Consider the following 15,640-nt stretch of genomic DNA (forward strand, 5'->3'; position numbering starts at 1 on the left):
CTCATTTCTCCCCCTCCCCGCCAATCACAGCTGCACTATTTGTTTTTTATTAATTGAAAGGCATACTTAACTCTGAATACCTAACTGGGAAAATGCAGTTTTGTTATGAAGCAGAGTCTACTCGAAGAAAGAGTCTACTTGAGCAAACAAAATACCCAAGTGTAGAAAAACACCTGAAATTACACGGTGAAATTAAACAAATACCACGTGGGTAATGATCCTGTGATGCAATTTCCGTGCTTTATAACGGCCTCAACCAAAAAATACCCCTTTTTGGTCAAATTGAATGGACTAATGAAAAACATCCCTTTGGCGGAACAGCGAAGTCTCATTGAGGTAAACACATTATTTTGTCAGCTGTCTTAGAATGTTTGTTCATAAACACACTTTTGTGTGAACAGTTGAATATTCGGCAAAACCCTTAGAACAACCTTTTTTGCTTCAAATGCTTCCCTTTACAGAACCGTTCAAGTAATTTATGTATAGTATATAAGGATCGTTATAAATGTACTTTAAAAGACTATAAGTTTACTCTGCAAGAACAAATTAATGCATTAGATAGAGCAGTCACGTATTTTCAGAATTTACCAGAGAGGTTCGCGCAGAAGAATCACAAACAAAATTTAATCGTGAAATTTCTTGTGTAGAAAGACACATTGCGAAGAGGGTGAATGAATCATAAATCTATGAACAATCAAGATATAACGGGGGTTTTGATGCCGAAATGCAATTTTCAAAACCGTGGTATGTAACGGAATCAATCAAAGAGAAATCACTCATATTAAAATGGACTTTCCTTATGAAAAACCAAAAGCAACCAGCCGGCTAGCCTGCTTGCAGGCGTTTACCCGGTGTTTTTTTCGCATTCGCTATGCGCTAAGTCGTGGTCGCCATCTTGTTTTTGGCTGCGCTAGCTTGTCGCGAGTGACAAAACGTGACGAAGGGGGTGGCTCGTTCCAGCTTTCGCGCGGCCAGAACAAAACAAGATGGCTTCGTTAGCAAAAAACGGACAAAAAAATGCACTAGTGTACTAATTGATTTCTACTTTTTATATTATTTGGTAAATCGTTTAGAAAAGTTCTATTAGGTACATTTTTGTGAACGCACACAACAGATAGACTGAGCTATGGCGTATTAGAAAACACCTCCCCCGCCGGAACCTCATTATTATACTTCCCACAGGCAAGCTGCGTTTAAAAAAAGGGAAGCCCAGGAGTAAACAACCAAAGTTAACTGTCATGTAATTTCTTCCTGCGGTATTCTATGACGCCCGCAATAAACGCCTATTCGCACACGTACCCGTACAGGTTCTGCTGCTCCTACACATCCAGCGATATAAGAGAGCTCTGCGACGGGAAAATAGGGACAGCGGCATCGCACACATTTTAGGGGAATCGGGCAAATTTGGGATATAATGTAAACCACACGAGGAGTAATTCGAATATATTGAATTCTACAAATTTCCGGGATAATGCGCTCACTCCCATGTAATTTCACAACATGTTCTTTTAATTTCTTGGTATTCGAGGCTTTAACAAAAACACTTATTGACAATTTCTATTGCATTTTGTAGACCTAACAAACGCTAAATTTACCATTGCTTCTAAGAATAATTTGAACAGACTCTATTATGAAACTTACCAGCGCATTTGCTAATCAAGTTATTGAAGACTTCCACAGAAAAGACGGTCCACTAAACACTTGAGAAAGCAATCTTTAAGCTCTAGAGAGTCCTCTGCCAAAAATCCTATAAATATCCAATAGATCCCAACTTGACAAGTGATATCAGGGGTCCTTGTGGAAATCAATTTCATCAGAAAATCTTAAAGAACATGCGCTCGAGGTTAGTCGATGGCCGACTGTCAGTAACTGTCAGAAGGCCGAAAAAAATACAAAATGTGATAATATGTATTTTTTTAAATTCTCTGGTTTTTAAAAGTAAACGGGCACCTTCGATATGTTTCCTTTGTATGGGGATTGTAAAATGTGTACCTTTAAAAAGTATAAACTTTAAATTAAACTCGAAATACGACGTTTTCACTGCAGTGAACGATGACAAATGCCAGTTCTAAAACTTTTTGCTTCATTATAGAATGATATAAGTTATTATAGCCCCTCAAATAAGTAGCGTCTTATTTTTGGGTAGTAAAATTGAGACCAATTTTTTGGGTAGTAAAATTGAGACCCATTTTTGGGTACTAAATTGAGACCATTTTTTAGTAGAAGAATTGGATCCATTTTGTGGTAATAAAATTGAGACCAATTTTTGGGTAGTAAAATTGAGACCCATTTTTGGGTATTAAAATTGAGACCCATTTTTGGGTAGTAAAACTGAAACCCATTTTGTGGTTGTAGAATTGAGACCCATTTTTCTGGCGATAGAATTGAGACCCATTTTGGTAGTAGAATTGAGACCCATTTTTAGGTAGTAAAATTGAGACCCATTTTGTGGCAGTAGAATTGAGACCCATTTTGTTGTAGAACTGAGACCGTTTTGTGGTTGTAGAATTGAGACCCATTTTTTTGGCGATAGAATTGAGACCCATTTTGTGGCGATAGATTTTGAGACCCATTTTGTGGTAGTAGAACGGAGACCCGTTTTTTGGTAGTAGAATTGAGACCCATTTTTTTGGTAGTAGAATTGCTGTTTGACCATTGGCTGAATATTGTTTGGATAGGGATAGTGTCGCATCCTGATCTGGCGTCTTCTAGAAGTGAAAAAAGAAGAAGAAAAAAATAAGTCTTCTAGACGTAAAAAGATCATAACATCCAAAACGTAACGGATAACAGCGGATTTCTTGACGTCACCAATAACAAAAATTTCCTCACCGGGGTCAAGTAGATGATTCCGAAAGATCAAATTAAAATTGGCATGCTCTAACCGATGACACGAGTCGTCCCCATACGAGGAGCTTCTACATGTAATTACAAATAAGAGCAATGACCAAAAATAGCCTTATTCTTGCCGCGAGCACAGGTAGATAAGAAAAGTTATAAAAATTGAAGGCGGGGTTGTAGGTTGTATCCGGCACGTTGAAATAGAACAAAGCTCAGCAGTGAGTACCCTCTCCTGCACCGAGCTTTTTGTGTCGCTCGTTTACTTTGTTCCTAAACGGGCGACACAGAAAGATCATCGCAGGAGGGTACGCAGCTACCATTGTCGATTGACGCTTAATAAAACGAGTTGTCAAGCGAGCTCACGTACTTCTAGTCCGCATTTGTATTTCTTTATTCTCCCTTACCTCATTAAGAGTTAAGTATTAGTGGATCTTAATAGATACTCTAGTCTGTGGGGACATATTTATACATGTTGTTTTTAAGAACCTCTTATGCTTAGAAGTGTTCTTCTTTAATTATCATGTCAATAATACTTTGAAACTGCAGTCCTTTTCGAATCGTTATTTGTAAATACCTAAATGCGAACCTAAGTATACGAAAAACACATCAGAAAAAAGGCCATAAATAAATGAATGTTATTTTAAAATGAATTCCTTTAATTAAATACTGAATTAAGGCGGTCTATTAATTGCTTTTAATGATTAAATTGTGAATTTGCTTTTTTAAATTGAAAAACCACAAGCGATTATAAAATAGGCGCCACAAAAAGGTAGAAATGCAATCAATAGTTAGAAACAGAATTTGAATGCGATGCAATGTCCATGATATTCTCGAACAGCTAAATGGTTGGTAGCATGCTGAGTTCGGCAGCTTTTGGTTCTATGATGTGTTGTTAAATGAGTGTCTTATTAATTAGCGCGTTCATATCCCCAGGAAACCAATAAACATTTAACGAGAATAGATGGTGATGCACTCGCCTGAAAGGATATGAACACTCTCAACGCTGTATACATATCCGCCGATCTTCACCTATAAAACATACGTTTCTTCTCCACTGCTCGCACACATTTGTAACTTGCTACCCAAAGAAATTGTAATTTCACAATGGCATGCAAAAGTCTGGTAGTGACTTCTTTTGTTCTTTGTGTTGCGTTTGTACTCGAGACAAACGCTATATCGGCTGGTATCAAGATAAACGTGCCCCGTCCGAAAGGGAAGAAATCTCTGGATGTCGTGCACTACGCAGGTTATACAGTAGATCAAAGGCGAGCTGCATCGAGCAGACAAACAACACAAGCGGTAAGCTACAGGGCTAATTCATTTCTCTGAAAACTTTTCTCATTTTGAATTTCGCTTTGCGAATCCCACTAACTTTTTGTGGCAAAGAAACAACAAATCGCAATGAAAACCGCTCCATGCCAAAGGACATATCTTTCCCGCTATGCTTATACAGTATGTATAACATAAGCTCTGAGCCTTTTTTTTGCACACAAATGTTTTACTGTATTACTTTTTTTTGTTTGAGTTGCTTGATTATCTTATTTTTTATCGTTTAACGACTGACAAAAAGACCTCATAATCTTACACCACAATCTTAAAACCAATTACGCTACCGTGTACCTGCCCAAATACTGTGAACCCCGTTAACCCGAGACCATAAGGGAAATGGGAGTTATCCAGCGTGGAAATTTCGGGTTGTCAAAAGCCCCATGGAATGAGACAAGACTAAGAACGTAGTTTTTATTGATGCTAGATATCTCTTATATTTGAACTTTTCCTAGCGGGCAAGGTAACGAATTCTGCATTTTGATTAGCGGACCGCACTTTAGTCTCTTAGCCCTCTATCGCGGGCGCACGCGGTGACTTGCGAGAGTCAAACAATATAGGCAAAATTTGGGTCTTTGGGAGTCGGAAAATAATGAATCAGTTATTTACCGGCCTTTGGGTCGGGCCGTATTGGCAACAGTTTTTTTGGTTCCTCAATACGGCCCTCCCAGCCATTAAAGAACATACAAATTTTCTATTACAAGAACTGAAAGCATCGCCGCACGACAAGCTGCGTTTTTCTTAATCAAAAGCAAATCAAAATCGACGCTACAATTCCACTACTCTTCCTTTAATTACCTCATTCCTCTAAGCATTACGGGAGGGTAAAACTTTTTATGCATCTTGTCTCTCCGACCCGCATCTTTTGGGCGGTTTATCGATATGACAGTTTTATGTTTCACTCTTTAGTATCGTTCCTTCCCTCGAATTTAGGAATATGCCATTGTTTGTCTAGTCTGGAAAGATTGGGCAATTAACAGAGGGCAATTAACATTATATCTTAATAAGAGGATAATTCCAATAACCTTTCCACTGCGTGTAATTTGATGATATTGTGAAATGCTTACTAGGGTAGCAAGTCTTCTCAACCCAATTGAAACATAAAACATATCTGGTTTGTCGCTTGTCGCGTTTTTGGCTCGTGCAGAGGTATCGGGGTAGATTTGATTGCTTTCGAGGATGGCATGTTCCTCATCGGCTCTTTCTCGGCTCTTTCTCGGCTCTTTCTCGGCACTTTCTCGGCACTTTCTCGGCATTTTCTTCCACATCAAGCCAGCAATGTATTTTCTTCTATATGTCATTTGTCATATCCCTACTCCACCGAGAAACTGCACGATGAGAGTTTCCGGGTCTTTCCGTGTGATCTCACTCTGATTTGATTCATTTTACATTCTATTTTTAGATTGACGGTGATGATTTCTGTCGACGTTCCTACGACTTTTGCTTGACAAGTTTGCAAGAGGGGAGAAGATGAATAAAAACCAGGAACGATTCTAGTGAATGATAGCACCGAGTACTGAAACAGGGTAGTAGGACTTGAACGATTCATACGATTTTATATATCTTGGTTGTAAATGTCTCAAACTGCTGCGATAGACTCGATTCTTGTAAAACTAATGTTGTTAATCACCAAGTGAAAACATTGTGAATGTCTTAAAAAAAGTGTTTTTCTGCGTCAAGATATCGTGACACGATAGTCATCAATAGGCCATAAAATTGTTCTTCAACAAAACGGAAGCGAAATATTTCAAAATTTAACTCACACCAATTTTTCTGTAGTTCAAATTTCGTGATCAACAACAGGACAAACTTCCTGACTTATTTGATTATAAATGCGTATAAAAGTTTGTCAGCAAAAATAAAGTATGTTTATTTTCGGAACGTTGTCTCCAGGTCTCCGTTGATTTGTTCGGCAAGGTGTTTTAGCGTGGAGGCGAGGCTGAATCCGGAAGTCACTCTGCATCATCATTTGTTTGGGTGGTTTCGATAAAAATTGCCTCCATTTCCTGGGGGAATTCTATACCATGCCTAGAATAGGAACGGGGTTGTGTGTGTGTGTGTTTTTTTTTTTTTTTTTTTTTTGCATTCTTGCTCCCAGGAGAAAGGGTGAGTAAGCAGTTTTGTCCTTTTTGTGTGACACAGGTGAAAACGGTGAGCCTGTGTTCGATACTTTCTCGGGAGTTTCTATGTCTTAAAGCTTGAATGTCGTAGTAAACGTTATATCTGTATTGAATAAATACAAATGACCGAAAACCGAGAACGGGGGCGAGCAAAGAGGAGAGGGTGAGCAAGGGATATGGAATTGTACCTGGTAAACAGTAAAAAAAAAAAAAAAAAACCAATTCGAAGACATGGCCGAGAATCGAACCTCGTCCAGGTTAGGTAAAATGAGAAAAAATAGACCATACTTCCAGACATGCGCTGAAACACCGTATGGCAGCATAAAGCTTTACGGCTAAGCTGGAGATTTCGCCCCCAGCACCGCTATCTAGCGAACTGTACAACACAAAGGAACATGAGGTACCCGCGCATTAATGGGGAGGCAATAACCAGGATCCCAGCCCTGTCTTAGTCGGTTACGCCACGCACAGCTCGCTGAGATATACACTGAAAAATATCAGGGTCTTTTCACGCTTGCTCTCGTGGGAATAGGTGTGTTGCTATGGTAATGTAGAGATCTCGTCATCATGTGTAGCACACATTACAACCTAGGTTTACATTGCTGCCTTTAGCCTTTGTACTTCTTTGTCCAGTCATGCACGTGCATATGACATTTTTAGTGTCCAGAACAACAAAAGCAAGCTACATTAAAATACACGCAATCTAAGATGTTTTTTTTTTCTGGTTTTAGAAAATACTGTGATTAAACCTCTCGCAAGCTACTCTCCTCGAATTTCTTAGGAGCATTTCAGACTCTATAGTTTATATTTTCCTAAATTTAGCGTCCAAAAATCACAAATCATGCTATTTGAACTGTAGAGTCTCACACGCTGTAACGAAGCACTTTGTGATAAAAAAGCTGAAGCACTTTGTCATAAAATCTGACGCACCATAGTTAGTAGAGGGAGAGTTGGCAGGGAAAGATATGTTCATGACAGAAGGCGTGCTTGATGGATGTTCATGACAGGAGGCGTGCTTGATGGGTGTCCGTGACAGAAGGCGTGCTTGATGGGTGTACATGATAGGGGGCGTGCTTGATGGGTGTACATGATAGGGGGCGTTCTTAATGGGTGTTCATGACAGGAGTCGTTCTTAATGTGTGTTCATGACAGGAGGCGTGCTTGATGGGTGTCCGTGACAGAAGGCGTGCTTGATGGGTGTACATGATAGGGGGCGTTCTTAATGGGTGTTCATGACAGGAGTCGTTCTTAATGTGTGTTCATGACAGGAGTCGTTCTTAATGTGTGTTCATGACAGGAGGCGTGCTAGATGGTTGTACATGACAGGAGGCGTGCTTGATGGGTGTCCGTGACAGAAGGCGTGCTTGATGGGTGTCCGTGACAGAAGGCGTGCTTGATGGGTGTACATGACAGGAGGCGTGCTTGATGGGTGTACATGACAGGAGGCGTTCTTAATGGGTGTTCATGACAGGAGTCGTTCTTAATGTGTGTTCATGACAGGAGTCGTGATTGACGGGTGTTTATGAAACTAACACTAAAAGTGGATGCTAAGGAGACTATCTGATTTGTTGATAAGACATCGAAGTCTAATAAAAAAAATCTGGCTTAAAAGATGTCAACTCCTTTTTGTCATCCTTTATGATTTTGACTTTGGCCTGTCGACATCTATTTGCCTTTAGTCCGATGAACAAATTTTGAAGATACAAGCATGCTACTCGTATGATTATTGCTAATGACTATGGCAGGTTGGTTAAAAAAAAGATGCGGGGCTCCTGTGTTAGGTCAGCTCGCCGAGAGAGAACTAAGACGATTTCTTTACCCAGCATGCATTCGGGTAATTTTGTAATGGCGGATCTTTTTCAAGTCAAAAGAGAGGAGAATTCATAACAAAAATTTCAGCATAGTTCCTGAACAGCTCTTATACTGGATAATTAAGTTAACATGCATACGTTATAGTATACTACCCAAGCTCATCACGTGAAATAATGGAGCAGCGTTTGTGTAGCGGCTTTACGAGACTGTGTTTATTGTTGTTCTATGGGATGTCTGTAGGTTTGTCACAGCAAATGGAGACAAACCCGGAGGTTTTAGTGGGGAGATCCATCGGTGCTTTGACAAAAGGCATTGCGTATTATCAAGGACTTGAATCTAAGGGTCGCGTTCGTTCTGAGGAGCTATTAGGACTAAGGATAGCATCTGGTAGGTACCGTGAAATGAATAGATTGATGTTGTGGTTTCAAATGTGGCACGGTTTGAATTTTTTTCAAACTGGTTTGAATTTTTTAAACTAGCTCATTTTTGGATACCTAGCATTCTAAAAGGGATTTCATTTTTGGGGAGTCATTAATAAAACAGGGGCTTTGATTTTTTTTTTTTTTTGGGGGGGGGGGGGGGTAACTAAAGAACGGATAAAAGATTATCCCCTTTTCTTCCCAATCCCACTTTCTTCCATCCTTTCTATTTGCTTACCCCACACCACCCTATCCTTACCCCCCTCCTTATCCCTATCCCTACCCCCTCCGTAATCACTATCCATACCCCCCTACAACTTTATATTTCTTTTATTTTTTTTTCTAAATAAACCTTACCTTCACAAGGATTTGAACCACTGACCTTTAGATTGAAACTCCAATGCATTACCAACTGCGCTATCGAGGATTTCGTTGGTGAAATTGTTTGCACATCATTTTTATGTCGGCAATGTATTATAATTTATGCGCAAATGACATTAAAATTCACGCATGCGCATCGTAGATGATACGGCACTTAGCAATATGGCCGACTGTGTAGACAGCCAGGAATTCTTGAAGCAAATAGATACTATAAAAGAGCAAGCAAAGACTCAGAAATCTGGCATCAATGTTTTCATCACTGACGAGTTCTATTCTAAAGCTCAAGACTATCTTAAAGAAAAAGCAAAAGGCAACGAACGTAGAATAAGCAATCAAATGACAAAGACCGAAATCGAAGCTATAAAAAGAAAGAAATGGACTCTAAATGCCAAAAACGAAGTAGTTTCAAGTGGAGGAAAGCCAGTTCTATGTCGTAGCCAACTACATCAACATCTGTCATTTGCACACCAAAGAGTGGCTCACAGAGGACGACAAAAAACTGAAAAATGGATCCAAGATAACTTTGCAGAAGTCACACAGAAAGTGATCAATGTTTTCGTACAGTTGTGCAAATATCACGCCGAACAAAAACCCATAACAAGGCGTGTTAAAGAGGTTACTAAACCATTTCAAGCGCCAACATTTCTCTCTTTTATCGAGTTAGATCTAATGGATTTCCGTAACACACCGTGCAAATGCAGTAAACGCCATCAATGGGTGCTAAACATTATCGATCACCATTCAAAGTACGTAACTTGTTGGCCATTGAAGGGAAAGAATGCAGTTGAAGTCTTACAAGGTCTTCAAAACTACTGCTACTCATTTGGTTTTCCAAAGAAAATAGTTTGTGACAACGGTACTGAGTTTTCGAATGCCATGCTGAATTCCTTCTGTGAAGAAAACAACATAGAAATTTGCCATGGATCTCCAAGGACACCAACTACTCAAGGCCTTGTAGAAAGAAGCAACCGCACATGGAAGGAGGACATGCGAGCAATACTAATCTCAAAGCAAAAAAGTGTTGGTGAATGGTGCAAAGCAACAATGGAAGCCTCATATACTATGAACATAACGTATCATAGAGCTATTAAATGTTCACCGTACGAAGCTGTCTTTGGGTTTAAAGCCCACCGTGAGATCAACAGAATTGAACAAGATGGACAAGAGGTTCAAGAAGAACAACTAGAGGACAACCCAACAGTACCACTTGAACAAGAAGAACAACTAGAAGACAACCCAACAGTATCACTTGAACAGGAAGAACAACTAGAAGACAACCCAACAGTACCACTTGAACAAGAAGAACAACTACAGGACAACCCAACAGTACCACTTGAACAAGAAGAACAACTAGAAGACAACCCAACAGTACCACTTGAACAGGAAGAACAACTAGAAGACAACCCAACAGTACCACTTGAAGAACATATTGACAATGAGGGAAGGAAATGTAAGCGTCAAAAAATCTGTGAATCACAGAAAACATATAATGAAAAAATGAAAAAACAAACACAGAAAGCAAAGAAATTCAAATTTAATGTATATGACATTGTTGCTATTAAATACATAAGTCTGACAAAGTCAGTAAATTACATCCTAATATGCTCATTGGCAAAATTACAGAGATTGATTCTACAAGTAATTATGTAAAAGTGGTAACACAGTTTGGTATCATTAAAGGGCTTATTGCCCCAACCAGACTAAATCCTTGTACTGCAACAAATGTTGCATTTGATTATGATCACGAGGTATCGTTCACATATGCATGTAAACAATGTCAATCATAACTGTCAATAAACTGCCTTCTGGTTAAAACACTCATCACTTTTTTAACCAACTACCTAACAATATACTGTAGTTAGAATGTAACCTAACCATATATACCCAACTTTGTCCCAAAACCTAACCCCAAGGTACTATGAATATAAAGCCGTACCCAACCTTCTCCCTAAACCTAACCCCAAGGTTCTATGAATATAAAGCCGTACCCAACCTTCTCCCTAAACCTAACCCCAAGGTACTATGAATATAAAGCCATACCCAACCTTCTCCCTAAACCTAACCCCAAGGTACTATGAATATAAAGCCGTACCCAACCTTCTCCCTAAACCTAACCCCAAGGTACTATGAATATAAAGCCGTACCCAACCTTCTCCCTAAACCTAACCCCAAGGTACTATGAATATAAAGCCGTACCCAACCTTCTCCCTAAACCTAACCCTAAGGTGCTATGAATTGTTAAAACTGGTATGAAATTTTTCAAACCAGTTTGAAAAATTCAAACCAGTTTTAACAATTTCAATCCAAGAAGCATTTTAAACCACAACATTGACGTGCTGAGTAAAAGAGCAAACAGACAAAACAAACATGGTACATGTACAAGACATATAAGAGCTATAAAAAGGACTGATGCAGAAATTAGACAGTAACTAGATCTATTTGTTAGTGGACTAAAGTCCCTTCATATAAGTAATTTCTGTTTATAAGTCTAGCAAATGGTGTAATTTGTAAATGGACAGAAATCAATCAAATATAGCCAATAACAAGTTTGTTGTGGTCAAGAAATGAACTAAGATTACGCCCTCTTTCTGTTAACGAATGAATTAGGAAGACAAATATAAATGTAGGCCTGAACTTGCCTCATATGAGTTCAACTGTACTTCTATGCTTCATAAACTTAGTAGAATTATTTGTGAATATTTACCTTCTATCAAACATATTTCAAGTTTTCTGTGTTTCCTTTTAACAGATTCCTTGCAGTGGGTCATTGATGACTGCATAAAAAGCCCTGAAATATATGTTCCAATATATCTTCTTGAGCAAATGAAGATGTTATGTGCAAAGCTTAACGTCCTTGTTCCAAGAATAGTCAACATAGACAAACCAAGGAATCTCACAGCAGGATTTAGCAACTTCTTGGAAAATTCTGTGGAGCTGTTTCAGTCTTTTAGGGGAATCAATGTTGATAAGGAAGATAGAAAGGAAATTCGACCAATTCAATCAAGCTCGGTTCCATCATTAACACTTGTTCAGTCCTGTATTGGAGATCTCTCTTCTAAAAACCAAACATGTAACCTACCACCATATTGTTGGGCAGCACTACAGCCAGGAGCTTTTCCTGGATCGATGGTTACTCACCAAGCTATGTTACTACTAAAAGTGATGGTGTCAGGTAAAGAAATGGGTAAAAAAGGGGAACAAAAAGTAAAAATTGTGTCCAATTATTAATGGAGTTGGTTATATCATGTTAATGTATTAAAATCTCGTTAATCTCCATATAAAAATATAATGCAACACCCCTCTGAAAAACAAATAACAATGTCAAGTTTCTTGGTAACAGGGCTGGTCGTTTGTCCTATAATTGAAATTTCAGCCAATCAGAAAAGGGCCTGGATAGCTCTCAAGCAGAAGACCGCTAACCATTTGGAGGGCTTTAGTAAAAAGCTTGAAGTCTTGAATCCAAAATCTGATGTATTAGCAGTGTTAAAATTTTTCCGATAGAGAGTTTTTTGTATTCCCCATCAATGGCTTTGAATTGTCTTTTACAGTGAACGGGCATGTTTTTCTTACAGGCTTCGGAGAATTGAATTGAGAATAGGAGCTTTTATTAAGATGTTTACAGACCTTGACAGATAAAGCAACGGCAGAACAATAAAAAAGTTCCAAAGTGTGTGAGGATTGTGTGTGCGAGATGTAAACTACTCGGCCTTGGTTGAATAGTTAAAATGTTTCACAGCTAGTGATAATCTTTATTATCGAAGTTTATAAAGGCAAATTAGATATTGTATTTGACATTTTGATGCGCCAGCGAGTGATTGCTAACATTCGTTGGCACTTTTCTCTAGTTTTGCACATTTTAACGAGCTTATCACTTGGGCTTTGAAACGGAGATGTTGCACAAAGTGTACTTCCTCATCTACAAGTATTTATGGGTGTTTTACAGCACGAATAGATGCAAATAAGTTGCAGAATATCGTAAGTGACATCACGGACAAGCGTGTGTGGTGATTGATCCAGCAGTTAGTGGGGTGTTGAGGCCTAGCCACACCTGGAAATTGAGCCTATTCAAGCCAGGGCTTGATTTGAATATTGTTTGCTAACTTATCTAAGCTCAAAAAACATCAGAACATCTTTTTGAGCTGGGTAAGTTTGGGGAGTATTTTTTTTTGTTTCAACCTCTAGCTTACCCAATAGCAAGTTTGCCTGGGTTGAGCATGTCAGTGGTCAAATAGAACCCTAATGGCATAAGCTAGGTGTTAGAGAGTTTAAAAAATCTTTTTGTTTTTGTTTGATTTTGTTGATATTTTTATTTTGTTGTAGGCTGCTCCAAGAATGTGAATGGCAAATGGAAAAGCATAACTGTGCAGGAGTTAGCAGATGGAATATGTTTTTCATTGTACCCTAGAGTGTCATCATTTCACCAGTCGGGGTTCCTTCCAGATGAAGAGACCATGATGTTTTTAGACTCTTTCTTTGCTTGCAGTTTACTTGGCTTTGAGGACTTTTTGCATGTGGCTCACATGAGAATAGCAGCAATTCTCGAGAGCCAATTGTCATCTGGATGTTTTGGATTTATGAGGAGTTCAGAAGGGCAAGATACTGGTAATTGTCACTTAAGTTTTCATTTTTCAAGTTTTTTTTACTTAAGGTCTGTTGACACAGCCTATGCATTTGTGACAATATCATGGTGACATCTTTATTGCAGGGGATTTAAGCATGCTAATTTTTTTGTGAAAATCACTGTGACTTATTATCACTAACATTGATGCCCTTATCCTGGCTTAGGGACTCACCCATCCCCCCCCCAAAAAAAAACAAAAAAACAACAACAACAAACTTTCATTTATGGTGAATGTAGAGCATTCCTTTTAAAAATAGGGAACTTTTTTGGTAAAAGAATACCCCATGCCTCCTATGTAGATATTGAAAGAATATATAGAAATGTATATATTGAACTACAGTAAGTTATCTTTTGTTTGATTATTTTGACAAATGGTATATTGCTATATGTTTCGGCTCCCTTAGCTGTGTTTGAGGCTAGTTCTTACAGGATGTAAGCAGGTTTAGGAACATGGTGAAGCATCATGGTCTATGTTTTGGTTCTAAGGAATATACATTATTAGATATTTTATGTAATTTTATGTTGCCATGTTTTCATGAACCTTTCTATTAGTTTTTTTTTTTTTGCATTCTTTCTTGCATGCACGCTTCCTCTCATGCATCGCGATGTAAGACAGGGGGTGTACAAATTGATTCAGTTCCGTTTCAACACTTGTGCAGTATGGTTATTTTTAGGGGGGGTGAATAGGTTCGCAAATTTGTACCCGAAATGCTCACGCATAACGGATTTTGATGATTATTTCAGCAGATTGGCGGATCTCGGAAATACAGCGGATCACGGATCTGTCGACAATTTGGGCCCGGATTTCGGATGCTTTGATGGTCCAATTTCGGATTTTAAATTTATATTTAAATTTATATTTTTTTGTTTATCTATCATACCATGCAGATCTAAAAATATCTGCAGATCCACGGATTTGCCCCGAAAATGTAGCAGATTGGCAGATTTACATACCTCTATTCACCCCCCTTCTGACTTATTTGTTAGCCATTTTGAAAAGAACAGGTGTAAATAGAATTCCAGCCTGTTACATTTCCTTTTCAGAATCCACTCACCCCCCATGAACAACTTTGCTGTCATTAGAGTGAGCTTACAATTGGTAAATCCTTATGATATAAGGATTAGGCATATTTTAAAATGTTAATGGCATTTTGCCAAAATAAAGAATTCAAAAAGCCAAAACCAGTAGAAATAAAATAATGCCAAGGTTTTGTGCTGTGAATGTTGCCACATTTATTATAAATCATGTGATAAGGACAATTTCTATGACATCTGATGTAATGATTTGAGCCAATAAAACGATTTAAGTCTTCACCTTATTTTTCAGAGGAATGCATTCCACGCATGACTAGTGCAGCCATTGGAACCTTGGCACTGTACGTTAGATGGTTGCTTCACAGCAAAGGATATGCAAGTGTATATGGAAACCTGCCATTTAAGGTTCCTCCATGGGCGTCATACATCAAACTATTGCTGCTTGTTGCTGTTAGTATAATTATTTTGGTATTTTCCAGGCGTATTCGAAGATCAATTAGAAGTTTACTTGGCTGGATCATTTGGTTCCGTAGTCCGCAGTAAATCAATAAAGGACATCACAAGTTCGCAGTTAAAGCTTCTGTATTTTACCCTATTACTGTGGGCATTGATGAAGTCAAAGAGCACTTGGTCAGACATTTACTAACATTAGAAATTGAGTGCTTAGTTGATTTTGTTAGGTATCTTATCCTCGACTTTGAATGTCCTGGCTTACACATTTGAAAATGTACAGAAGACTCACATTCACTCGCAGAGTTGGCCGACCCCCTTTTGGGGTTGGAGAAGCAACATGCAATTTAACTCCTTTAAAAATGCTTTATTTTTTTTTACTGACTTTAAACTCTATTTTAATTTAAAGTATATTTTAATGCACTGTCTTTGTAGTAAGAAAATATAATAAATTTCTGACATTGAACTTGACATGGCCATGACTCTATGCCATACCCTAGAGGTTGTGGGACTTTCTCAATTAACTGAGTGGAAAAGGACGAAGTAATACATGTTCAAGAATCTTGTGTTTTATTGATTCAATCTCAAAATTGTGCAACGCTTCAACTCATGATAAAAAACGTTGTGGTAATAATTGA

General features: G+C 38.4%; 1 protein-coding gene and 1 long non-coding RNA gene across 2 annotated transcripts; both read left to right on the forward strand.

Annotated features, from left to right (window-relative positions):
- Positions 1-342: 342 nt before the first annotated feature.
- On the forward strand, positions 343-6,045 carry LOC125568238. Its single transcript, XR_007312182.1, has 2 exons — positions 343-4,137; positions 5,567-6,045. It is a non-coding gene; the product is annotated as an uncharacterized LOC125568238 (long non-coding RNA).
- A 2,050-nt stretch (positions 6,046-8,095) lies between these two features.
- Positions 8,096-15,473, forward strand: LOC5514940. Its single transcript, XM_032384558.2, has 4 exons — positions 8,096-8,483; positions 11,646-12,068; positions 13,217-13,498; positions 14,845-15,473. Exons 1-4 carry the CDS (start codon positions 8,270-8,272, stop codon positions 15,093-15,095), a joined length of 1,170 nt encoding a protein of 389 aa, XP_032240449.2. The 5' UTR covers positions 8,096-8,269; the 3' UTR covers positions 15,096-15,473.
- The last annotated feature ends 167 nt before the right edge of the window (positions 15,474-15,640 follow it).

Source organism: Nematostella vectensis, chromosome 7, assembly GCF_932526225.1.
Source record: "Nematostella vectensis chromosome 7, jaNemVect1.1, whole genome shotgun sequence".
In the NCBI taxonomy this organism is placed as follows: domain Eukaryota; kingdom Metazoa; phylum Cnidaria; class Anthozoa; order Actiniaria; family Edwardsiidae; genus Nematostella; species Nematostella vectensis.